At 45.6% G+C, this 25,202-nt stretch overlaps 1 protein-coding gene across 5 annotated transcripts in view; it reads left to right on the top strand.

The window, feature by feature from the left end:
• The window catches only part of LOC143151302 (uncharacterized), a 41,407-nt gene that overhangs the window by 13,520 nt on the left and 2,685 nt on the right, over positions 1 to 25,202 (top strand). For 2 of the 5 annotated variants that reach the window (XM_076320314.1, XM_076320315.1), the window contains 12 exons: positions 114 to 186; positions 1,803 to 1,843; positions 3,724 to 3,882; positions 6,092 to 7,168; positions 7,284 to 7,402; positions 7,492 to 7,652; positions 7,983 to 8,254; positions 11,357 to 11,597; positions 15,608 to 15,748; positions 19,191 to 19,385; positions 20,841 to 20,903; positions 22,964 to 23,232. In XM_076320314.1, coding sequence (XP_076176429.1) covers positions 114 to 186; positions 1,803 to 1,843; positions 3,724 to 3,882; positions 6,092 to 7,168; positions 7,284 to 7,402; positions 7,492 to 7,652; positions 7,983 to 8,254; positions 11,357 to 11,597; positions 15,608 to 15,748; positions 19,191 to 19,385; positions 20,841 to 20,903; positions 22,964 to 23,232 — 2,811 coding nt within the window. Of the gene's footprint in view, positions 1 to 113; positions 187 to 1,802; positions 1,844 to 3,723; positions 3,883 to 6,091; positions 7,169 to 7,283; positions 7,403 to 7,491; positions 7,653 to 7,982; positions 8,255 to 11,356; positions 11,598 to 15,607; positions 15,749 to 19,190; positions 19,386 to 20,840; positions 20,904 to 22,963; positions 23,233 to 24,432; positions 24,479 to 25,202 lie in introns of all 5 variants that reach the window. The other 3 variants (XM_076320318.1, XM_076320317.1, XM_076320316.1) reach the window with 3 other exon arrangements.

Here is a 25,202-nt window from a genome sequence, read left to right as displayed (position 1 = left end):
CGTATTTCACCTTCTTTAAAAACGATCGTGTCAACGACTCGTACAGTAGTTAAGAAAAGAGATTGGCGAATTGTACAATGTCTGACCATTTGTCGTGGTTTGATTTGTTACAGAGGGCAACAAGTGCCCGACCCCAGGCTGCACGGGGCAGGGTCACGTGACCGGACTCTACTCTCACCACCGCAGGTAAGCAATTATCGGTAATTAACCTGTGCTCTGCACTTTGCCCTGGTCGATTAGACACCTACGCGCTGCGAGGGAAACACCGAGCGGAACCGTGTGTGAATAGAACCGACACTGCAAACCGATTCGACGTATCGGCTCATGACCAATCACGGTGCACTGGATACGGCCAGTTTAACAACAATCGCGTCGCGGAAAGGGCCTACCAGAATTTCATTTGTCGATAAACGAAGAATTTATCGCGCGAGGATCGTCAACGTACTGAAATTACACTCGTTCGTGTACCGTTTTAGAATCGTGTCGAATAATTCTTATTCGTGGTAATTATTATTCCGTATCGATTATCAATAGTACTTTCAAGGTATTTCATCGGAGTGAATTACCTTCTGCCAATGAAATAGCGATTCAGGTGGTAATTGTTTGTACAGGTTGTCTGTTTTATCTCGTTACGGTGGAGTATCTCGCGAACGAGCGATGGTATCGAAAAGAATTGTTACGAATGTTGTTCAATACGAAGGGGATTGGAAAAATTATTTACAGCGTGTAAGGTCGCCTTTTCGTGACGAAGAATATTTTTAAGAATATATTTTTCATCATTTTATCAATTCTTGGGATATTCCATCGTATCGAGATAAAACAGACACCCTGTATATTCTATTGGCGATTCAATATAATGAAAGAATATCTTTCGAAAGGCTGGGTTCATTTTTTCACGGTTACTAATAGTGTTACGTGTAAATTGTTAAATATTGTTGACCCGCGTTGTCATATTCAAAATGGAGTTCGATATTTGTAAGCGCAAGACCTAATTAGAAGTTAAAGACTAATTGCAGTTCCTTTATTAACACTTACGATATTGAAACAATTACGACACAAGTATAAAAGGATAATCAGGAGTTTAAAAGGGCAATTTCTTATTTATCCCGTTTCTTTCTAAATTTATAACGAAAATATCGTCCCTTTTACAAACATTGATATAATTCAAGCAGCTGTTACTGCGTAATTGAAAGCTTTCGCAGTTTCAAAATTGAAAATTTTACAGTTGTTAGAATCGAGCTTTCAACCGTTACGCTACAAAATGTAATTTCATATAGGAAATCATAAAATGCACATCAAATTAGTTCGAAAGAAAGAATGCGTCGATTGGTTAAAATTACGGAAAATTGCATTATCATCGTACTACTTTTTCTCAATAACACAGTGTCACCGTAATTGACTCGAACAAAATTTAATTCATATTATACACTACAAGGGAAACGTTTTTCGCAGTACTTTATTAACTCCTGAATATTGTCCAAAATTATCTCGAAAAAAGTCTTCGTTTCAAATCGGAAGGATCGTTACAAATAAAACGCGTCCTGCTCTTACAACCGAAACAGTAGTTTACATTAATCGTATCGTAAATTGAAAAAAAAAAATTTTTCGAAAAAAAGTATAACGGTCGTATACTTAAAATCGTTACTTAATCCGTGACAAATCGTTCGTTAAATCCCATCTTGCAGTACCTAAGTGTCTAAAGTCTAACATCCGTAACGAAACAAAATCAAATATATATTACGTACCTTCCTGGTGGATGGTTCGTAAGAAGACCTTATCATCGTTCGTTACTGTGATTTCAGCCTCTCCGGTTGTCCAAGGAAGGATAAACTGACACCAGAAAGTAAGTAATCGCCAACGAGCAACGATCATTGTTACTTCTTACGGTAGTTACATAGATGCATCTTCATTTTGCGAGACTGCCTTTTTCACGCGCCGGGCCAGGGGAGTGTTGAGCGAGTGTGAACGTATGAGTGCACTTGTTTCCTCGCGGTATCGCGTTTCAGTTGATCATCGAACGATCACCGAGACGATCGAACATTAACCGATTCGAAGAGATCGCGACTCAACGTTTCCACACACGCGGGCCGTTCATTTCCGCGAACGATGAAACGCGCGCGAAACATCCTCGCGAATCCGTGTAAGATTCCTCGCGACCGGTGCTCGGATGGAGTCGACGTGTACAGTAAAACTCTATGTGTGTCTATGTGTCTGTCTGTTACATTCTCTGTGCTTTTTCGTTTTGCGGGGTAGAGAGCTTTATTTATTGCGTTCACTTCCGTTTTAATTTCTCGTTCTGTTTGTAGTTCATTATAGTAGAGAATTATCACCACACTTGAACTTGGTTATGTTGGCCTACGTTACCTACGTACATCTGGAGAACTCGAGACACGGGGCGGTGTGCCGCCACCCGGTATATTTATATAATATATACACACACGCACACTGCGTGTAGAGAATGGCGTATGCGCGCACGCCCGAATCGAACGGAGGATTTGTGCGATTGAGTATAATTGAACGTCGATCACACACTCCTGTGACACGATTAACGAGAAACGGCGCTCGTCGTGCCCCCGACGAACTCGTTTTCTTTTCTCTTTTTTTTTGTACCCCTTTTAGGGCACACACGAGGAAACCATCTAGAGCAAAGATACCCAATGGAGAAAGATTAAAACCGTGAGAGTCCGGACCGTCTGCCACGTCCGATAATTTCATTTTTTCGCGCGAGAGCAAAAGACTTTTTCCGCGGTGGTCCCTTCGCGAGTAGTCGCGAAATAGAGATTCGAGAACGCGATCGACATCATCGCGATAATCGACACGGATGTCTCGCGCGGTGTCGCGATGTTCGTAACGCGGTTAAGTAACAGTGGAACTTGCACTTTGTATACGGTGTCCGAGGAAACACGGAGAGAGACAAACGGCTGTCCCTGCCACAGAAAACACACCGTCGGCTGACCCCCGATCACAGTACACGAACTGCAAGTTGGTTGTCTTATAATTTTTCACTGGATTGATTGTGTCTCTTTACTTGAGTTTTCTCTGTCTCTCTCTCTCTCTCTCTCTCTCTCTTTCTCTCTCTCTCTTTCTCTCTCTTTCTCTCTCTCTCTCTCTCTCTCTCTCTCTCTCTCTCTCTTTCTCTCTCTCTCTTTCTCTCTACCCGCTCGGTATACTTGATTGTTACTCTGTTCTATACGTTGATTTGTATATTCCATGCCGTGACGTTGTTGTACCCCGTCCGAATCTTTCTCTGTTTCACGCTCCTTGTTGCGTTTACTGTAATTATTATTATTATTACTTTTTTGTTTTTCAATTAATTTCCGTTCTCTCCTGTCTCCGATATAATATACACAACACCAAGATCCGCGGCGTCGGGGTGTCTACGTATGCACTTGGAACGTGTCGACGAGTTCGTCGTTGCGTCTTACGGGATAATTATACTCAACGCATACGCATACAAGAGAGCCAGAAGTGCAACCTGGGGTGGTTGGTCAGGGCTCTCGAATCCTCGTCGGATGGTTCCCTCCCCGGGTGTGCGTGCATGCGTGTGCTGGTGTGGTATACGGTACGAGTGCGTGGAAGGCCGCGTATGAAAGAAAGCGAAAAAGAGAATCGAAGAGTATTGAGAAAGATTAGAGAGAAAAAAAAAAAAAAAAAAACACACAAAACACCGGTTTTCTCGAGGAGCGTTCTGTAACCACGCCACGTGTCTCTGGGTTCTCGCAGTTCTGGCGATGCATGAGACTATTTTGAAATGCCCGACGCCTGGTTGCAACGGCCGTGGCCATGTCAGCTCGAACCGGAACACGCACAGGAGCCTGTCCGGATGTCCCATTGCCGCGGCCAATAAGCAGGCCGCACGCGAGGCACGACACAAGGCTCAAGGTAAGGCGGCACACAGCAGCCCTCCGACGTGCCCGGAATCCGCCAGCCAACGAAAATCCACGCGCGAGGGGGGTCACCACCACCATCACCACCACCACCACCATCACCACCATCACCACCACCGTCTCTTCTCTCCGTACCCGACTCCTGTGAAATCAGATCGGAGCTGGAGGCTTAAGCTTTCCAGCACGCCCCAGCTTGGGGGGGAAAGTAGTAGTAATCCGCGCGCGCGAGACGCGTGGATCGTTTCGTGACAGTTCTCGCGTTCACGCGAGCCCTCCCCACTCTCGCTCCCGTTACCCCCACTCGCCGGATTCTACCTCGATACAAGTCCCTTTTGGCTCTGGCTTTGACGGTGCTCGCGAGTAATGCGGTTTTTCTACGAGCGATCGGTTACGAGGATCGCGCGACAAATTAATTCCCGCGACTTCAATTCGTTAACGATCATCTCGTTTGCATTGAACACCGGGTTGCACGCGCGAACGATTACTCGATTTCGTGGGGGAAATGTTTCCGTGATCTTTGAGGGACCACCTAAAAGCAGTCTACTTGATCCGCGAAAGTGATTTTCGTAAGTACGGATGACGTAGCTTTTTCTACTTTGTAACCTGCAATTTTTGTTTCTTTTTCTTCATCACGGTGTACGTAGATTTCACGGATAAACGAAAGAAACGCAGTATTCGTATATACAGGTTTCTTTTACAGTTTCGAATTGTTTTCGAGGCGTTCGATAGGTAATTCCTAACCCTAGAGCAGTCTGGATGAACTTTTTAACGGATTTTGTGCGCAAAAGTAATTTTTGTAAGTGCAGCTGATGTAGGTTTTCTTTTTATGTGGGTCTCTTTTTATTACTGTGCGGGATTCAAAATGGCACTAAAATTTGAAGAAACGTATTGTACATGTATATGTATATGTACACACGTGCATGTTTATCTAACAAAACTAGACGAAATTTTTATTCTGGAAATTTACTAATTATGAAATAGAGTCGCTATCGTATCTAATATAACGTAATCTAACAAACGTACCATATTTATATTTACACTACATTCTCCTAATCGCTTTCGATAGGTGCTCTATCGAACACTTTCTAGAATATTTACAAATATTTCTCGCACAAATATACTCACACAAGTGAGAAGGTAAACAAAATAGCGCGTTAGGTGTTATATTTTCACTAGTTACGAATCAATATTTATCAATGATTACTCTAGGGTTGATAAAATTAAAAAACAGCACGTCCCCGGCACCCTCATTTTTTGATAAAAAAAAAGAAAAGTTTCGTGGTTACCATCGACGCGGAATCCATCCACGAACGTTGACTCGTAAGTATAAAAATGCTTTGGCAGAGCGAGTAGAGTGTTCAAGTATCGGTAGCTCGACCATCGAACGCAGAACATCAGGCTTGTAGCGTTCGACACGACGCGTACTATCTATGTCAAAGGGAAAGTCTCGTTGGTTGCAGTGCAGGGGATTTGAATGCTGGGATTGCATCGAATCCACGTAACCCGTTAGAATTCGCTACGAACGTTAAACCTTCTCTCGATCGAAATTGTACGACGAAATGACACGCGATGATTCCCGTGAAACTATAATTATACATTTTTCACGTACACGTACGAATAAACAACGTTGCTCGTCGATACATAGATTCCGTTTGAATGAATTACAACGAGAGTTCGTTATGCGTTTCGTCGTCGTAAAATCGAGAATTGAAATTTTTAGACAAATTCACCGTCACCGTCAAGGATCGAATTCGAATTGATTTTTAATTATCACGATGGATGGCTGCGTGAACGTGCCCACCGGACTATTATTACCGTAGAACCTCCCGTATGCGAACAAACAAAAAGAAAGGTATTCGAATGATAGAACGATCGTTCCTCGACCATTGAACTTGATTCATTGAAGTGTAAAAAGGAGAATCGACACTTTACGATTGCACGTCGAAGTATTCGGATACGGGATGCTCCACTGTACATATTTCCCCAAGTTCTCGAGCGTCGTGTTCCACGCTATACGATAGTTTACCGCTTCGAGTGACTCGATGGACGAACGATTAGCGCGCATCTTTCATGCTTTTCTAACCATAGAGGCATGCGATCACTCGCGGAAAATTTCGGTAGATTCGACGCAGCTCGGTCGATCGTTCCACGACGACGAGTTACCGTTAGAAACCAAACGGGTAAAATTTGTGTTCCCGCGACAGTGTCCGGAATCCCGCCCGAGTACATCAGCACGAACCTGTTGCCGCCATCGATGGATAGCAAGAGCTACTCCCAGTACGGGTCCACGGCGCAGGACACGAAGCCTGTGTTGAACAGCCTGACCTACGACTACTACACGACAACGAAAAGCGCTGGTATAAACGTGAAACCGCCGAAAACACCGGAGGAGAGCCCCACGTCGCGCACCGCTAAAGTCGTCCCGAAAACCGAGAACATGACACCGAGTGGTAGCTGCTGCAACACGTTGTCGAGCCGAGGTCAGACCACGTCCGATCTGTTGGTACCGAAGACGGAGGAGACCGGTTCCTGTCGCGTGAACTCGCCACCGCCACCGCCACCGCCCACCGTGCGACCAACCTACGATTCGTACATGAACCAAGACTCGAACTCGTCGTCGATGTCGTCATTGGACGCGATGGGCTCCAGGGGATCGATCGGTGCGACGATACATCACCCGAGTCAGCATCCGACCCACCACGTGCTACCGATGCAGCCAGCGATCGCTTACCCGATGCCAATGGTCGAGGACACAAGGATGAGCCATCAGATGTCACAGAGATCACCGTACGAGCCGTCCGCGATGATGGCCGCGGCGGCCGCAGCAGCCGCCGCAGCCACCACCAGCGAGGAGCTCTACCATCACAGAACCGCGGAGCACGCGAGGGCCTACATGCACCCCGGGGCGAGCAATATCGCGCGTCCCGTGGTCTCCTACTCCAACGAGATCGCGAACGCGAGGGGCTACGAGAACGCGGTGGCGAGCGCGGCCAATCATCGACCATACGATCCGGGCACCACATCCGCCTACGAGAGATACGACACGCAGAGCTGCGCGCCGATACAGTCGCAGCAGCAGCAACAGCAACAACAACAGCAGCAGCAACAACAGCAGCAACAGCAGCTGCACTCGAGGGCGAACATGTACTACCTGGGCCAGACCGGGATGACACCCGAGGAACAGGAAGGAGTGTATCACCAGGAGGCCGCTGCCGCGGCTCAACAACACCAGATGGCGATGGCTGCGGCCACCGCTGCCGGGATGATGAAGACCGAGGACGGTAAGAACGTTTCGATTGTTTTCCCAACAGGGACGGGGGGGATGTTAGGTACTGGGATTGTCGCTGATCTTGAAATTGGAGTAATTCGTAGCGATGGAAATGTTCACTGTTGCAGTGAAATGCGTCACGGTGGCGCAGGTACAGCAGATGCAGAAACCGGGCGGTCCACCGACATCGCCCGGTGGCTCGGTGATGGACCTGTCCACGTCCAGCGTCACGTCCACGAGTCCCCAGGTGATTCTCTGTTCCTCGAACGGTCGAAACGCGCGACCCGAATCAGTTGAATAATGAAGTCCTTAAAGAAACGATGCTGTTCGTTACAGGCACCCCCGTACGGCTCTAATAGTCTAAGTCCCCAATACGGTGGCGGGCAAACGGTCGGTGGCAGTCCACAAGCAGCGGCGAGTCCACACCTGACGGCTAGTCCGCAGGTCCCGAGTCCGCAGGGTCAGACCTTGGATCTCAGCGTCAACAGGCTTCACAGGTAACGCGGCTGAGTTGCAGATAGATAGACGTAGCCGGGTACTTTCCAAGTGACGTTTTCTCAATTACGAGTTTTTAAACCCTTGACTACGATCGGCGTCTATAGATATATAGGTGTAACAAATGCCTATACACGTTCGGAATGTACGTACGTTCGATACGCCAAGAGATTTTCTACATGTAGAGTATTTTTTGCGTCAAAGTTATTCAAGTAGTCAAGGGGTTAATTTTTACGGACGTAGAATTCTGTAGAGACAATTCTGTAGAGATTATAAATTATGGAAGACCACGACACGGTGTTAAATTGTACATAATTTTCGTTCGATTACAGCGGAGCGCCAAGTCCCCAATATCCAACCGGTCACGGTGAAGCAGTGGCGGTTCCGGTTGGACCAGGATTCCCAGCACCCCGACCAATCGAGGAGCAAACCGAACCGGTGGACTTCTCGACAGCGAACGAGCCGGTAAATTTCAGCGGGGGTCCCGGGATCAGGCCTGTACCAGGGTTTCCACCACCCGGTGTGCACGTCGCGGCGTACAGTCGAGAGAGCACCCCCGACAGCGGAGGTTCCCACTACATGGACGCCTACCGTGATCCTACTGGTGAGCTATCACTATTTATCGCTTAACTTGCCAGACAGCTCGTCATCCATCTCCCAGAAACGCTTTATGACCCGCGACTCCACCAACCCTAAGTTTCCTATCGCGAACATTCATCTTGGTGGTCCAAGCAGGTGACTCACTTGTCGTTTAAACTGCAACGTCGTTGTTTCACCGAACACTTGAACGTCCATTTGAACGATCATTGGACAAAGAAGATTCGCAGGATAGGGATAACATCGGCTCAACTCTTTTCCACGAAGAGAGAAATTAGAGACAAGGAGCAGGCCATTGCGTTCGATATCTTTTTCCGATTAATCTGAAGTCACGTTTCCTGGCAACAATTACTACTCCAAATTGTCATTTTTCAAGCTTCCTTCACCAATGATTGTAACGAGAATGCTTCGATATCGACAGTTTGCAAGATACTTCTGTTTTGGTTAGTAGAGGAGCCAGAGACAAGGAGAAGTTACCTCAATGTATAGACTTACATAGCGTCAGTGCTTCAACACTGACAGATAAAGTCGTACAAAGACGAAAATCAACAATGAATAAGGTTCCCTACCTTGCGCCACGCCAGAAGCAAAGAAAGGTTATGTCGAAGTTCCACTCAGGTCCAAGGACGAAAGGTGTCAAACTCTAAACAGAGACACCAAGTAGCTCCTCCTTGAAAAAAAAACGACTACCCTGAGCTATAATCTTCAATGGCTTCAGTGTCCTAATACTGACAATCCAAGATCAACAACCAATAACATTCACTATCTACTCTACTCTGGAAGAAGCAAAGAGAGGTCACCTTGGAGTTCTCCATTCAAGGTCAGACATCACATCCAAGGACAAACGATGTGAAACTCTGAACAAAGACACAAATTACCCCGAGCTATAGTCTTCAATTGCTTCAGTGTCCCAACACAGACAAACCAAAATCAACGGCCAATAACATTCACTATCTACTCAACTCTAGAAGAAGCAAAGAGAGGTCACCTTGTAGTTCTCGGTTCAAGGTCAGAGACATCACGTCCAAGGACGAACGACGCGAAACTCTGAAGAAAGACACCCGTACGAATCACTCCCGTCTGCATAATTCCAGCCTCGCGCCATAACCGTGGGTCCTCGAGGTTCTAAATTTCCGCGGGTACGCTCGATGCCTCGAGATACACGCTCGCGGGTCTCGCGTGTCGCTACATCGTAGTCGTTGTAACGGTGAACGATATCGAGGGAGGTTGCAGGGCGGAGATCCGTCCGTACGAGGGATACGAAAAAGAACAAAAGAGCTCGACGCCCTCGGGGGAGGAGGATGGTGTGGGGGTTGCAGGAAGGGGGTGTGGGGGGCTACCGGGCAGAGAGAGAGTAGCAGAACGAGCGCGCGCGATACGCAGTTACAACCGTCGAATAAAAATTCGTCAGAACAGTACACGACTGCCATAATAGGCACCTATGGCCCGACTCTCATTTTCCTCGGTCTCTCTGTGCCTTGGCATTCCAAACCTACAGCCCATTCTCCCTCGTCCCTGTCGGCACCTCGCCCGGCGTCCCTGTCCATCTCTTTCCCACCCGAACCCACCCCACCGACCACCCTCGTCTCTCTTTCCCTGCTCTCGTTCCGTGGATGTGCACGGGCGCACCCTCCCTACCGGACCGCGATCCCCCCTCCCCTCCCCACCCCCGTGGCGGTACACGACCATTGTTAATTATCAATATTTCGCGTACACGTAGCCGGCAAAAGTCCGCCGCGGCCAATATTGTGCGGACTCCGACGCTGGGGAGTAGTTATTGAAATTGAAACATTCGAGCACACAGCGCGGCGTGTTCGTTCGTTCGTTCGGCGTCGTCGTGTTCCGCGCGACGTCGCGCGTACCGCCCCAGCCCTTCGTCCCTCGGCTATTTGCACTGCAGACGAAATGAATTCTTGCGGGTAAATAAATGCGTAGATTTTACAACGGTTAATCAAGCGACGCGTCACACACGAACGTGGAGGGGGAACGGGGAGGGGATAGAGTACACTCTCTATCTCTCTCTCTGTGTGTATCTTTCTCTCTCTCTCCCTTCTCTGCCCTTTGTCGCGGGTCTTCTTGTTTTTCGCCCGCTTCTTTGTTCACTTGGTCGTTCCGTACATCGAGATAGCGCAATTTTCACGAAAGCGGTGTGAGACCCGGTTTCGGTCGTGAAAGGGGGCTACACGTGCACGGCCACGGTCTGCAAACGCATCGTTTCCGAGTTTTTTCATCGCGTTAATATTGCCCCGCGTCTTTCGCTCGTATTGTTCGCACATCGGAGTAGGGGTTCTTCAGCGAGGTAGGGGTATCATAGATGGCGGTAGCTGAGGACCTTTGAGCGCCGGAGTGGTGGGGGGGATACTTTGCACCGCGATTTGTTTGGTTAGAAGGAGAGTAATCGAGTCGATCGTCGTCGATTCGACTCGTACTATGGAAAACTCACTGCGCGGGGACAACGATGGATAAACTGTCATCTGTGGAACAATCGCGCGATTGCCAACTGTGGAGACTCGAGTGGAGTAGATTAATCTTTGGACGTAACGAGAGACGCGCGTGTTGTAATCTCGAGAGAAAGTTCGGGAGGTTGAAAAGACCGTGAGTTGGATCCCCTCTTACACCCCGAGGGTCTAATATAATTGTAGAACGGTAACGCGTGACGCTTCGTGCAAGATTAGACGAACTGTAATCGAGTGAATCTCGGCACTGTGCGTTTCTCGCGTGATTGTATATCGTTTCTCGTCATTTTTAGGTATTTATTTTCTTTCAATTTAACGCGCAAAGGGCTATGGCACGACAGAGCTGCTGTTTCCAAACCTGACCTCGATAAGAGTACCGTGCAAGAGTGCCCGTGTACTCGTTGATTAATTGTAATCGTGACACGCTACGCGAACGTTTCCAGAAGTTCGTAATTTAAACTCACATCGTAAATAACAGTTGGAGGCTGCGTAATCGTAAATCCATCGAAAGTTGAGACAGATTTCCAATGATCCCGGATGATTCGACGAGATCCTCGTTTCTGTAGCAGGAGGATGCGGTGGAGCTGCGCGACGAGGATGCGCAGTTCGCTACTTTTACGGAGAATTAGGTTATAAATCATTTTCGTTCCTAGGTTACGGACCGATGAGCCCGCATCCAGGTTATGGAATGACGGGCGTTCAACCGGAATACCCTGGAAACACTTACACCCCTTACCCCACCGCTGGCTACAATTGCGGTGGAACTTATCCCGGAGGCCCCGTGACTTCCGGTTACCAAATCCCAGCAGGCTACACGCCGACACCCTGCTACAGTATGCCGCCACCTCAACACACGGTTGGACCACTCGATAAACCCTCGGGTAAAGACGATAGGTAAGGAACTCGACGATTACTTTCCCTCTAAACGATAAATATCGCGATCACGACTACGGTTGATCGGAAATTTCGAACGATACATCGGAGTGTTTTGAACAATTACCCGAGAACAGGTAGAACCTTCGTTAACGTGCTTAAACGTATCCCCTACTTTTATAAAATTTGTGTACTACTTTGGTGTAACTCGATTGGATAATCAAGGGCGATCGTGAGTAACGTCGTGTTCTCGTTCAAACGGTAGCTTCGAGTTCAACATTGTACTACGAGCAACTGGAAAGACGTCACTCGTGTTAAGGAGAGTGTGGAAACAAACACTTTGCTTAAGTCACGGGCCCCGAAAGTCCCATTGAAACGTCTGGCCCAGTACGATTCGCAATCGCTGTCAGCTGACATCTTTCCGACTCTGAACAGTACATACTACGAAGAGCTGGAAAGATGTCACCTGAATTAGGGGAGAATATAATCGAATGTATAAGATAATGTAGATGTAACAAGAAGAATGTAGACAGCATCGAGTAATTTTTATTCTCTCGAAAATCGACTCTGACCCAATACTATTCGCAATTCTTGCCAAGTGACATCTTTCCAACTCCTCTCAGTACATACGTAACCATAGCTCGGGTTACTATAAATTATTTCGGATCTCAAATTCAACACTCAAGTGTACTCTATTGAATTCAACAAGGTCCCCAATTGCAATCGTTTATCTTAACTACACTAATCAGGATGGACGACTAGTATTAGTCTCAATTATTACCAACAAAAATTAACATATCCATTGGGGAAACGATCGCTCGAATATCGACGTTACTCACGAGGTGTTCTTAATGTTTCGAACTACGTCGATGCACGAGTAATACAAGAAGTAAGTTGATCGGACCACAAACGAGACGCAACGAACGTTCAATCCGATTGGTTCGCGATGTCCAACGAGACACGCGATTCGTCGTGCACGCGAGCATCGCAGATTCGGTACTTGCCTTGCGGAAAGGGTCGCGCGAATCTCTCTCGCGATATGTTCCCGCGGCTGAAAAGGCACGGGGGCCAATGTGAGCGCAGAGGGAGGTGCAGGTCGCGCATACCTACCTCCATTTTGTTAATTAAAGTAATTACTCTTCGTACCGAAAGTGCCAACCTTATTCTAATTGACGTAAAGCTCGGGCGGTACGGTGGAGAAGGCGCGGTTCGGCGCATAAGGAGAGGAGGTGGAACGAGGGTGTGGGAGGCGGTGAGCTGCCAAGGGTGGATAAGGTCGAAAGGGGAGGCGGGGTATAATCAGTTGCCACCGCACTGGATTATGGGGCGAGACCCGCGTCGTCCCATCGAGGTTGGACCCTTGAAATGCACCTCGGGATACCTCGGGCAAAACTGGTTTCGTTTCTTTTCTAATCTCCGCCCAGCCTGGGAATTTAATGTCCTTTGTTCGTCAACGATCCTGGAAGTCTCGTGGAAAGTAGATTTAATTAATACAGGCCGGCGCGAAAGTGTCGTTTCCGGACTTGGAGTGTACACGGTGCTCATCAAAACGGGCCGAGCAATATCAACAGACGAGAACCTTAGCCTACCGGCTTTTTATCCGGGTACAACGGGAGATTTAAAAACGTTGAAGTTTCGTTTCTGGGACCATTTAACTGGTACTGTATGGAGTATGTCGACAGATTGGAAAAGCAACATAATTGTCGAGAAGTAAAAGAAAATTACGAAATCTTTGAGCATTTGATTTTCTAAAAGAGATTTCGAAACTCGTTGGAGTTTAATTTAATTTCCATTTAGCTGGTACATTATGGAATATATCGATCGATAATTTAGAAGAGTGAAAGCAACTGTCGTGCGTTAAATCTCCCTTGTTCGTTTCGATGAGCATCATACGGTGTTAAATATTCGTTTCGAACGTTCAATTCGTACCCGTCTCGCGGAATTACCACATCGACTCGAAAATACATAATTACGAGACATTCCCATCTTTAAACATTGTTCCCCGTACGGATCTTTACGCGGTGTAAAGGAATTGTTCTCCTCCGGGTATCGAAAAGTGTCATTCTCGAACATCGTCCTTCCGACTTTATCGATATCCCTCGCGACCACGTCACCCTACAGTTCGATCGTATTACCGACCCTCGACGAAGGAGTCGTGGCCCGCAAATTGCCGGGGAACGCCACCCGAAGCAATTACGTAGAAAAAAGAAAAAGAAACCTTCGTGGGACACACGCTAAGAACCGTAATCTCGATTTCACGGAACCATTTCGATATTCATTCTCGTTGGTTGATAAACGCCGTTACGGGAACCAACGGACGAAGGGATCCGTACGGACTTATCATCCTTCCGAAGGCAGAGGAAAGTGGTTAGACGGAGGTTGGAAAAATACGAAAGGTAGAGCATCCCCCGGTTTGAGAGGGGGAGGGGGGGTGGTTTTAGGGGGAACGGTACCGGTGAATTGCACTCAAGTCCGCATCCGTCGGCTCGGTTGGCCGGCAATATCGTGGCCACTCAAGGGTCATCGAGGTTTTCGAGGCTTCTCATAGCCCGCGGTAGTTCGTTCATCTACGAGACTACGAGGAGACGAGAAAAAAGCAGAAGCAAACTGCTCTCGGGCTCTCCGCTCCGCGTATATTCCTTCCTCCTCCTCCACCTCCTCTTGCGTCTCTTCCCGCTCTTTCTCCACCGGCCGGAACTTTTCAGATTTTTTCTCTCTCGTATGTCGCTATCACGCCCGCTATCATACACGGACGCTCCGGTCCGTCCCTTTCTCGCCCTCTTGCCCTCCCCACCCATCCCCCAGACCCCTCCCCCCGCGAGAAGGAAAAGTTGCGAAGCGCAATAAAACTTTCCGTCGTTATCCCGCTCTCTAACGATGCAACGCGGGCGATTGCGTTGCAGCCGCGCTCGTACGCTGGATGCACGATGGACGTGCTGTTGAGTACCGGAAAGATCTATTTCGAAAGGAATCGGGATCCCGTTGGCCGAAATTCTCGGCCACGCCCATCATCCGCGCGAGCGAACCGAATCTACGAAGAATCCACTCGAGACGTTCTTTCGAGGAAATTTTCGTAAACGTAAACAGTAGCCGGTATATTGAATCGGAAATGGGGAAAATTTCGTACGATCGAGAGCAACAGTTCGATTCGTTCGTCGCGAAATATTCAATTCTGTGATTCAACAGGTAATGGATGTTGTTCAATCTTTATTTGTTACTCTATACTTTTACTTGGATAAAAATTGTCTCGAAAAATTATCTCGATTCAACAGGTAAGGGATGAAACGTTGTTCATTCTTTATTCGTTATTCTATACTTTTACTTGGATAAAAATTGCCTCGTCTCTGGGATTGATATGTCTTTTGATATTAAGTAATTTAAAGTTATGGGTTATAATTCTTGGGAAAGATTATTCATTGTTCGATCAATGCTTCGTATCGCGTTACGTAACGACTATTAGGAATATCGTTGAAACATTGATAAACAATCCCGTCTGGACTCATATTTTTCCGTGTATTAAATATCATAGTCAATATATCGCACCTTTGGAGTAGCACCTTGTGCTGGACGCTCGAGTGGTTCTATTATTTTGGGTGCTCTATGGGACAATATCATTTGGAAAAAATTTTACTAGATCCTAACAGAAGACGCAAAGCTACCTCAAAGGAATTCTGGGTAGTCTATGGGACAGTATTCTCTAGAGCACACCTTCCACCCAATAGTGAATGAAAAGCTATCCTAATGTTCTTTGAAGTAATCTATGGCACATTGTCCTTTAGAGTAAACATTTCTAGGTCTCAACAATAACCGAAAAACTATTTAAAAGGATGTTTAAGTAGTCTATGGGCCGGTATCTTTCGAAAGAGATCTTTCCAGTTGCGAAAAATAAATGCTACTCCGAGAGAACTCATAGTAACAATAGTAGGACGTAGCCACCGATCGCGCGGTAGCCAAGAAACGATTAGATGCAGGCATAAGAGAGACGAGCAATCGCGTTGAGAGTGTTTTATTGTTGATGTTGTTCGGTGCAGTATGAACACGAGGCGGCACTCGTTGAATTTCGCGCCTCGGCCTGCCCCTCGTGGTCGCGATGGCAAGGAGCTGATACAGTGCCCCACGTCGTCCTGTGATGGCATGGGTCATGTCTCGGGAAACTACGCTACCCACAGAAGGCAAGGCAGCATTGGCATTGACACTGACATTAACATTGACGACCGACATACGATTATGTATATTTATATATTGATATAGCGATGCAGCACGCACGCACGCACGCTGAACACACGGTGACACGCATACACACACCTACACGCAGGAACCTTAGCGCCCCGTTGTGTCGGCCCGATGCAGATCCTTTAACCGTTTCAGTTATTGCTTGGTGTAAACAGATTATTAGTAAACAGTGAAATCTTTCCGAGCATTTCTTTCGACGTGTCAATCGATTTTATTCGATCTTCAGAAACGATACGGAGTATTAATTCGAAATGCAATTTCACAAAAAGGAAAATGAGACCTCTCGGGGTATTAGTTTTTATTGGTTTTGTGTTTATTTTATTTCTCTCGTATAATTTCTTACGCTTATCAATATATTCATTCGAATATTGGAAATTTTAGGAAAATGTAATTGGTACTCACTGCGAAGCAAATTTTTCCCGATCGTAAATAGTATTTAGTATGTTTGATTATGTTTTCCTTCATTTTCTCACTCTTATCTTATGGTTTACATACATAACATTCTACCACTGCACGTATTTGACACATTTATCATTCCGTACATTCCTCTTCGGATTACAGACGTATTTTTTTTTTGTATCCTAGATTAATATTGTATATTATTTTTCACGAGTACTTGATTTACATTGGTCGATACGCTAAAGAAAGTACTTGAAAAGACTTTACTTTTTAATATGATTCCTGAGTCTCCGATGACAGACGCTGGGTCATCGATGATCCGTTCCTTACAGAGGCCACAGACACAACGATCGATCGTAGAATTATTTATTCAAGTACGATTTCTACGAAAGACCTTCTATTAATTTTATAAACGATAAATTGAAATTTTGTAGTCACGTTTGTACTATACTTTTCAGCAGGAAAGAAAAAAGTGACGTATGACAGTTCGATGCAATTATCGTTGCACCTCGTAGTGTCGATCCATCGTAATGTCTGTGACCATTATTAGGACTACATTGTCTTAGAATCGAGCCATGTGTTTGCATTGTAGTTCGAGCCACAGCACTCCCCCTTATCATACACTCTTGACTCTAAAGCGACCGGACTATGTCGAAGAATACATTCTTTTGGCAATTCATATTGTAACAATGAAGAAACGAGTCTGAATTTGTAAAATTCTCTTGACGAAAAACTGCACGATTTCTACATCGATCTAACGGAATTCGTGAAACATGGTTTGATATTTCTTGCACGCGATAAAAAGATTCAAGGTACAGGCAAAAAGGTATAAACAATGAAAATAACTTGGAACGTATTCGCAATGCTCGTGTAAAAGATATTGCAAAAGATATTGTACGTCTGTGTTGTTTATTTCCGCTTCGCGAATATATTTCCTTCGTCTGCAATTTAAAGAAAGAACTCTCCGTGAAAAATTACAATTATCATCACTGTCGATACTCGTTATATCAAAACTCATTACCACGTTTATTGCTCGAATCTTGACAGAAATTATCTTCAGTAGACAAAAGTATATTTGCACAGAAACTTAAAATGATACACAAAGATGGAAAGAATGCAAGAGAAGAAATATCTTTTTGGAAATAATAATTCAGAAGCAAAAATCGAACCCACGCGAAATCATACACACACACACATATGTACACATACGTTGATACACACGGAGACACATCCGAGCAACGTTACGAAAGTGCGAGAATACATAGATGGGTTTCTGCATCGATGCATATTGGTGGTCCGTGGCGTAGTGGCTTTTTAAGTGTTTTGCGACACTGATCATTTGTCTAGAACACCCGTTCACCTCCACTTCCTAGCTAAACCAGTCTTGTACAACCCACTCGATATTGTTGCATTTCTATATTATAATTATACGTGTGAACACCCATTGATATACTTAGCTATTTACGTTAAGCGTACGATGTAACGTTTTGGTTTCGTTTGGTTTCTTTTCTTTTCTTTCTTTTTTGTTTTCGTTCTCTTCTACATTCACGGTCTACCTTATCGTCTCTTTTTCCATTTGTGTCCACTTTGTTAACGTTCATCCCCTTTGTTGCGTTACCGTACGATATATTATACCAAAGTGTGTAGATGAGTTTCGTGTTGAATGAAGTACCGTTTGCTCCCTGTTTCGACCCGACCCCTACGAAAAGGGATGGCAAAATCATTGGGACCATAGATTCGCGGTGAACGGCAGCTTCCACCTAGTCTATTTTCTGACCGTAATATTAACGTTAATGTTAACTTTCATGTACTCATCGAGTTTCACGTACCGATATCACCGAAAACCCGCCCGTTTATAAGACCCGCTTTTTCGCCAGCCTCGAGTGGGCAGCTTCGTAGCGAACTGTTGTCAATGACCATGTCAGAGCAGAGCCGTGAGCGAAACGTGCAAATAATCATTTTTCGTTCGAGTGACCGAGAAACGCAGTTAAAACGACAATTGGCAATTGACGAGTTTCACTGGGGTCAGGTGTGAGTGTGCTCCCTGCTCTCCCCCTTCGGTGTTCCTAGAGTAAGGCTGACCTTGTATTGACATGAACCTGAAAACGCGATCGATCGTACGAGCGACACCTCATGAGTGATCCAACTGGAACACGGCGTTGCCATTTGCATGCTATCCATATATAATTATACATCGTTGATTGCCCGTTTCGACTGTGCGAATCGTCGTTCTTCCGATAATCGTGAAAGCGTATTTGGGATCGAAAAAGAAAAAAGAAAAAGAAAAAACACCTACTCGGACCTACATGTTTACCGATCACGTTCACGTTTGTTTCGATTTACCCCGCGGAGAGTTTCTCAATGTTCGTTTCGAAAGAAGGAAAAAAAAAAGAAAAGAAAAGAAACAGAAAACATGTCTTCGTTCGAACTGGACGCAAGGCAAGTCCGTCGCGCGAATCGATCGCCTTGAATGCGTGACTCGAGAGTGATTTTCAAGCAGCCTCGGTAGATGATCTCCGAAAAACTAATTTCCAATCGTATCGACGAACGAACGAACGAACAAACAAACAAACAAACAAACAAACAAACAAACAGACGCAAACCAGTGAGAATACAGGTCCGTTTGTAACGATACGAGAACGCACGTTAATCGGTGACGTCCACGTGCCCCGATCGGGACGATCGTCTTCTAGTACCTGGGAACCGGGACGTATGTAAGTACATACCCGTGACTTCTTGGCAACGTCGCGTAAATTGCATGCGATGTGTTGCTGAAGCCATCGTTGGATGTTTTTGAGGTGTGCGTTCGTGGTCCTGACCATGGGGATTGATGCGCTGCACGAGTTTCACACGAATTTCGTTCGTCGAACGATCGATCTCGTCGGCGAATCGAGTAACACGAACACGAACAGCCAGCGCAGAATCGTCATGGTACGATTGGAGCGAGTTTTGAACAACGGGAACCTTTGCTTACATTTACAGCCTCTCCGGTTGTCCACGAGCGGACCGTTCCCAGATCCAGGCGCATTCCCAGGAGCTCAAGTGCCCGACACCGGGATGCGACGGCTCCGGTCACGTGACCGGGAACTACTCGTCCCATAGAAGTTTATCCGGGTGTCCAAGGGCCAACAAACCGAAGAGCAAGCCGCGAGACGGACAGGACTCCGAGCCGTTAAGGTCTGTCGCTGTTAGCGTACTATCTCTGCCGGCGTAACGATCACTTCCCCTCGCTTTCATTCTTCTGGGCTCGAAAATATCCTTCGAACCTCCAATACTTCGGTTGTAGCGTAGAATCCCTTTTTTATTTTCCACCCTAGCGATCGAAACGTGTGGACGAAACGATCTCACTTCGTCGCTATGTATCTTTTGAGCCATTGTGAACGGTTAAGAAATCATCTTCATCCGTTGCTTTGATTTGTTTTGAGTACTTTGAAAATGTACTTTGAATCTTTAATCTTTTAATTCCTTTTATTTCCACCCTAGCGAAACGTGTGCACGAAACGATCTCTTCGTTGCTATGTATCTTTTGGGCCATTGTGAACAATTAAGAAACCATCTTCATCCGTTGCTTTGACTTGTTTCGAGTACTTTGAAAATGTACCTTGAATCTTTAATCTTTGAATTCCATCTTTTCCTTGTAATACTTGACGTGTGTCCAGCACGCATCGGATTTATGGATTTTTGCACCGAGTACTATATTCGTCAACAGATGCATCTGCAATTGCATCTGCAGTTGCTCGATCGTTTACTGCTTGGCTAAATTCGCCTGCTGAATTTGAAAATTCACCACACTCGCTTACATGCATCTTTCAATGAAACCGTGGCTACGAAGTAACTGAATTATGTTCGAGATACAGAGTTTCATAAGCATAAGGTGCTCGGTCAACGCTCGCGACTCGTAACTCAAGCTGCTATCAGGAACACGTGGATCGGTACAGCACCGTACCTAAAGGGTTAATACGCATGGTGGAATACTTTTCCAATCGTGAAAAGTTAAAATAACACACAAGTTGCACGGTGTTAGTATCCCCCCTCGTGATTAAATATCCAATTAATATATATACATATAATACGTATTAATTTAAGTTTCGTTCAATTTGAATCGTTTCACACCTTTAACGACCGTATCTCGACTAGCTGTACACCGTTAACTTTGAACTGTTCTCTTGCTCGACTAATTTCCAACCCCGCTTAATAGTCTCCAGTAAAACTCGTGGTTGATCCGAAATCGTTGCAATTGACTCTTACCGTGGCTCGAGATAGAGGAGATAGTAGAATTAATCGAGGTAGATAGCAGTCTGTTGCAAACTCTGCAACTTGTTGTATTGCTCGGTAATCGCCATCTCAATTTGCGCTTTCACCGCGTTCGCACGTTGCACGCAGCTACGCGGTTATCATCCTGGCCACATTGCACGTACCAAGATCTACCCAGAGCCACGAAAAGGGAGACAACCCCCTCCCCCTTTACCCCAAGGGTCCCTTTCGGTGCCGTATCCCTTAACCCCATCCATTTCCTAACGCGAAGACGAAGACGCTGACTAATAACTAGCGGTTTCCGCTCATTTCATGCTCACTCTGTGTGGATGGATTGCATGGTGTTGGTAATGGCGGTGTTGGCTTTTTGGACTACAGATGTCCGATCCCGGGTTGCGACGGGTCTGGCCACGCCACTGGCAAATTCTTGTCGCACCGCAGGTAAGACATTCGTCGATTTAACCGCGAAGACGAAATACGTAAATTTTTATTTTAAGAGCTGTCTCGTGGAAACGCGATCTCGCGTCCAGGTTCGTACGACTGTTCGGGATTTAAGGTGTGGACCGTGTTCTTTTTCACCGGTCACTCTATTCCGGTAGAATTTACATTGCAGGAATATTTGTTATCCAAATGTCGAAGCATTAGATCGCGGCGTTGCTCGTTCTATTTCTCGAACAGAAATTGTTTTCACGAAGTATCCTTTTCTTTAACGATATCTTTAAAATTGATTTACTAGAGATTACGATCGGTACAGGTTATCGAAGCGATATAACGACGATTCGTGCATTGAAAATTGCAAAACGGAATAAAAATTGCACGATATCGGAATGACCGAGATTTCTGGCGTTAATAATGTCTTTGTTAACAATCTTACGAGCATTCGTAGCGTTGGAGGAACAACTTGGACGATTTAAGGATTCGAAAGAACACAACTTACACCTGGAAACTTCGAACAGAATTTTGATAAAATAATTCCTGGAAGTTCACTCGATTATGCAACAACGATATTCGAATCTTCGTTCTACGAACGAACTTCGAAGTTGCAAGGAGAACAGGAATCGACCAATCGGGTTGCAGCGGCCGAATTTAAATCCAGATCTATTTCTCAGATTTTTCGGACCGTTGCTATTCATTGGTGGATTTCTATACGCTCTTTCTATCCCCTCCACGCGCGGTATTACGTCTGTACATGGCGCGCGCACGTCTCGCAACATCTATGGTCGATGCGCGCTGAGTTGGCTGCTCAAGGCCATTGAGGGATAACATTGCAATCTCACCGGATCGTTGACCCATTCTGTCGCAGTGTCTCTCGTCTCTTCCTATCGCGTTCGCTTCGCTACGTTATTCATTCCAAGTAAAAAATATACGAAAACGAAAACATCGATAAGCGTCCACGAAATACCGGTAAGAAAATTGAAAACAATACTTTGCAACGAGATAACGTACTTCTGTAATTCCAAATACACGTAAATCGTTACCTTAAGAGAGGGGGCAGTTTGTGACGTTGTTCACGGTGGACAAAATTACCCTAAGCGGCCAGTTAAGTTTGCCTCGACCATAGTTCCCGTACAACACGGAGGAAAGTGTCGTAGAAAATCTCGGACAGTACTGTTTCTAGCCAAACTATCCGCGTAATCATCAGAATTTTTCTACTCAAAGTTTTCAATACGATCGACTTTGTTACGAAGACACTGTCACTGTATACGGGGCATTCGAGACGCGAAGGTACACATCGAAGTGAAATCGGTGACCGTGGAGATAAGGAATTAAAATGAAAATTGAATCTTTGAAAATTGCGAATCAATACGAAATTTTAACGGGTGATTATATTGGGTTGTTTGGAAAGTCATTTCGTTTTTTTGGTGAAAATAAAACACGATTTTTTCAAAGTGTGCAAACATTTTATTAAATTACATATTCTCCATTTTGGAAAACTTGGAAAACGAAATAACTTTCTTTTTTTTTTGTGAAAATGAAACACGATGTTTTCAGAGCGTATAAACACTTTATTAAATTATATATTCTCCATTTTGGGAAACTTGGGAAACGAAATGACTTTAATAACAACCCAATAGTCAGTGGTACGCTCCAACGAACGTGAGACGAGTGACTGTAGTGACAGGTAGGATACACGAGACGATGGATGACTATAGCCATCGATAAGATATACCAAACGTTAGATGAATGACAGTAGTCACCGATAGAGTAGATTGTGAAATGATAAGTGACTGTAGTGACCGGTAAGGTACACGGGACGATCGATGACTATAGTTATCGATAAAATATAGCAAACACGAGACACGGGTGATTATAGAGTTACCAATAGGATACGATGACAGCCTGTAGTCACCGGAAGTATCGATGTTAAACTCGCTCTCGAATTTGCAGCGATCCACGATTCTGTACCGAAACTTCGATCTCGGTTTAGCGGTCGCTGAAACATCGAACGACCCGCGAACGACGAATCAATGTAATTTCAACGTTGGTGACTTTTGTTGCAGCGCGTCTGGCTGCCCCATAGCCAACAAGAACAAGATGCGAGTACTGGAGTCAGGGTGCACGGTGGAGCAGCACAAGGCGGCGGTGGCTGCCGCAACGGCGATGAAGTTCGAGGGTGTCAATTGTCCCACGCCTGGCTGTGACGGGATTGGCCACATAAACGGCTCTTTCTCGACACACAGGTCCCTCTCCGGTTGTCCCATAGCCGGTCACGCGGTGAAGAAGCCGAAGTTCGAGGACATGTCGAGCATGTACAGCAAAGGAATCGCCGGTGAGGATCAAGCTGCCTCTGATGTCATTGATGTCCTCGATTATCGATACCCACAACTGTTAATCGAAGAATAAGAGAAAAACTGTGCGGGCCGGCTCTGCGTGAGGCGAGTCGATGAAATCGAAACCGTAAAATTCAATGTCCAAGCATATTGGAGACTCCATTCACGCTGGGCTACGGACCTGATGTTGCGACATGTGATTGCCTACCGAAATGAGGTAGAAGAGAAGTTCTAGAGTAGGCATGATCATCTAAGTTTGCCTTTTATTCTTTTCTATGCTTCCATGTCGTACTCGTCCAGAGCGAATCATTGATCTCATTGACGTTACCTCCGACTTTCGAAAACTTCGAAACGTATTTGGATCGTACGAACGACGAAAAGGAAAAATCGAAAAAAAAAAAAGTAAACCGGAAATAAAAAAAAAAAAAAACATACCAAACAAACGCGAGATCAGCGACCAAAGACCCGCGCGCGAGCGCGCGCGCGTGAAACGCGCCTTTATCGCAAAGTTGGACGAGTCGACGCCAAAAAACCGTGACAAAATTATGAACCTTTATTTGTAAACTTGTGCATATATGACCTTGTACTTGATCCCGTGCTATGCCATACTCTACTCTTCACGCAATGATGTGCTGTCATACCAACAAGAGTAACCTCGTCCTTCTTCCCCTCCCACTTCTCTCTGTTTCTCTCTCTTTTTCTCTTTCTCGCTCCGGAACCCCCCCGTATATTCAGTTGATTCTCGTTTTGTCGTTTCTACTTGAATGTTACGTTCGGTTCTCAATCCTCCCCGTTCCGCCCCTTTTCTTTTTTTTTTGTCTCTAAGATATTTGGTATACAGGTGTTTATCGAGCCTGTCGCCTCGCTACGAAAAACGCAGAGACGCGCGAAGTGTTTATTTTCACCAGCAACCGGAAAGAGATTTAAAAAAAAACGAAAAAAAGAAAACAAACACCCGAACCTTGAACACCTTCGATTTTCCGAACTGTTGTCACTTTTGTTCCCCCATTCCGGATCCCCCCATTTAAACCCCTGGTCCTCGATAACGAATCTGGCCCCACGCGAATATATATACATCCAGCTCCCACAATTATTATGTGCAAGAACGAAATGTAAAGCCAAAACAAAGAAAGAAAAGCAACCGTATGTCATAATAATGAAAAATAATATATTCTGATTTATTCTGGGATCACGATCAGCTCCTTTCCTGTCATTGAGCTTTGAGGAGAACATTTACTTTTGAAGGTAAGGGACTGACGTACTCGCAATTTGTTTTCTATGTGTTTTCGGTGTTACATACAAAATCCACACACCAGTAACTTTACTTTTACGAGATGACGTCCGAGTGTTGGCAGCACCGGGTGAGCCCGTTTAATCCTGCGACGATTCTCGAAACGAGAAATGTTTCACGGTACGCGGGTAAACGACGTCGAACGAAATAAAAAAAATAAATAAAAAAGAAATGAAAGAAAAGCAAAAGAAAAAAAAACAAGAAAAAGCAAAGGCCAGCACTCGGTGTCTCCCATTTTTTTCTTCTATCTGGTATGATGGCACCTCACGCTACCTCAAAAAAAAAACACCCTTAACTGACATTGCTCCCGATCATTTCTGTTCCTGCGGCACTCCTGTCAGGTTCGTGCGTCTGTCGATGAGAGCTAACGAGTCACTCGTATATACGCTGAATATAGAACAGTTGTCATTACGTCCTAAGGCTAGAATAACTTTCAACATCACTTCAGCACGAACCACTCGCAGAAGAAACCGTTACCGATCCCGCATTTCAGACAAAATCCTCACGCAGCGACTTGGGACCGTTCTCGTATTGCCTGGCAAGCAACCGTACCGTTCGCGGGACGATGATAACGACGCGCCTTCAATTCTAGAGAAAAAAAAACGAAAAGAAACTAACAAAAAAAAAAAAGAAAAAAAAACAGAAACCGTTTCTCACTGACACCGGGCCGACCCAAAT

The sequence above is a fragment of the Ptiloglossa arizonensis genome, chromosome 9 (assembly GCF_051014685.1).
Source record: "Ptiloglossa arizonensis isolate GNS036 chromosome 9, iyPtiAriz1_principal, whole genome shotgun sequence".
Classification (NCBI taxonomy): domain Eukaryota; kingdom Metazoa; phylum Arthropoda; class Insecta; order Hymenoptera; family Colletidae; genus Ptiloglossa; species Ptiloglossa arizonensis.
The sequence above is the reverse complement of the archived record's forward strand: the minus strand, read 5'-3'. Positions and strand labels throughout refer to the sequence as shown.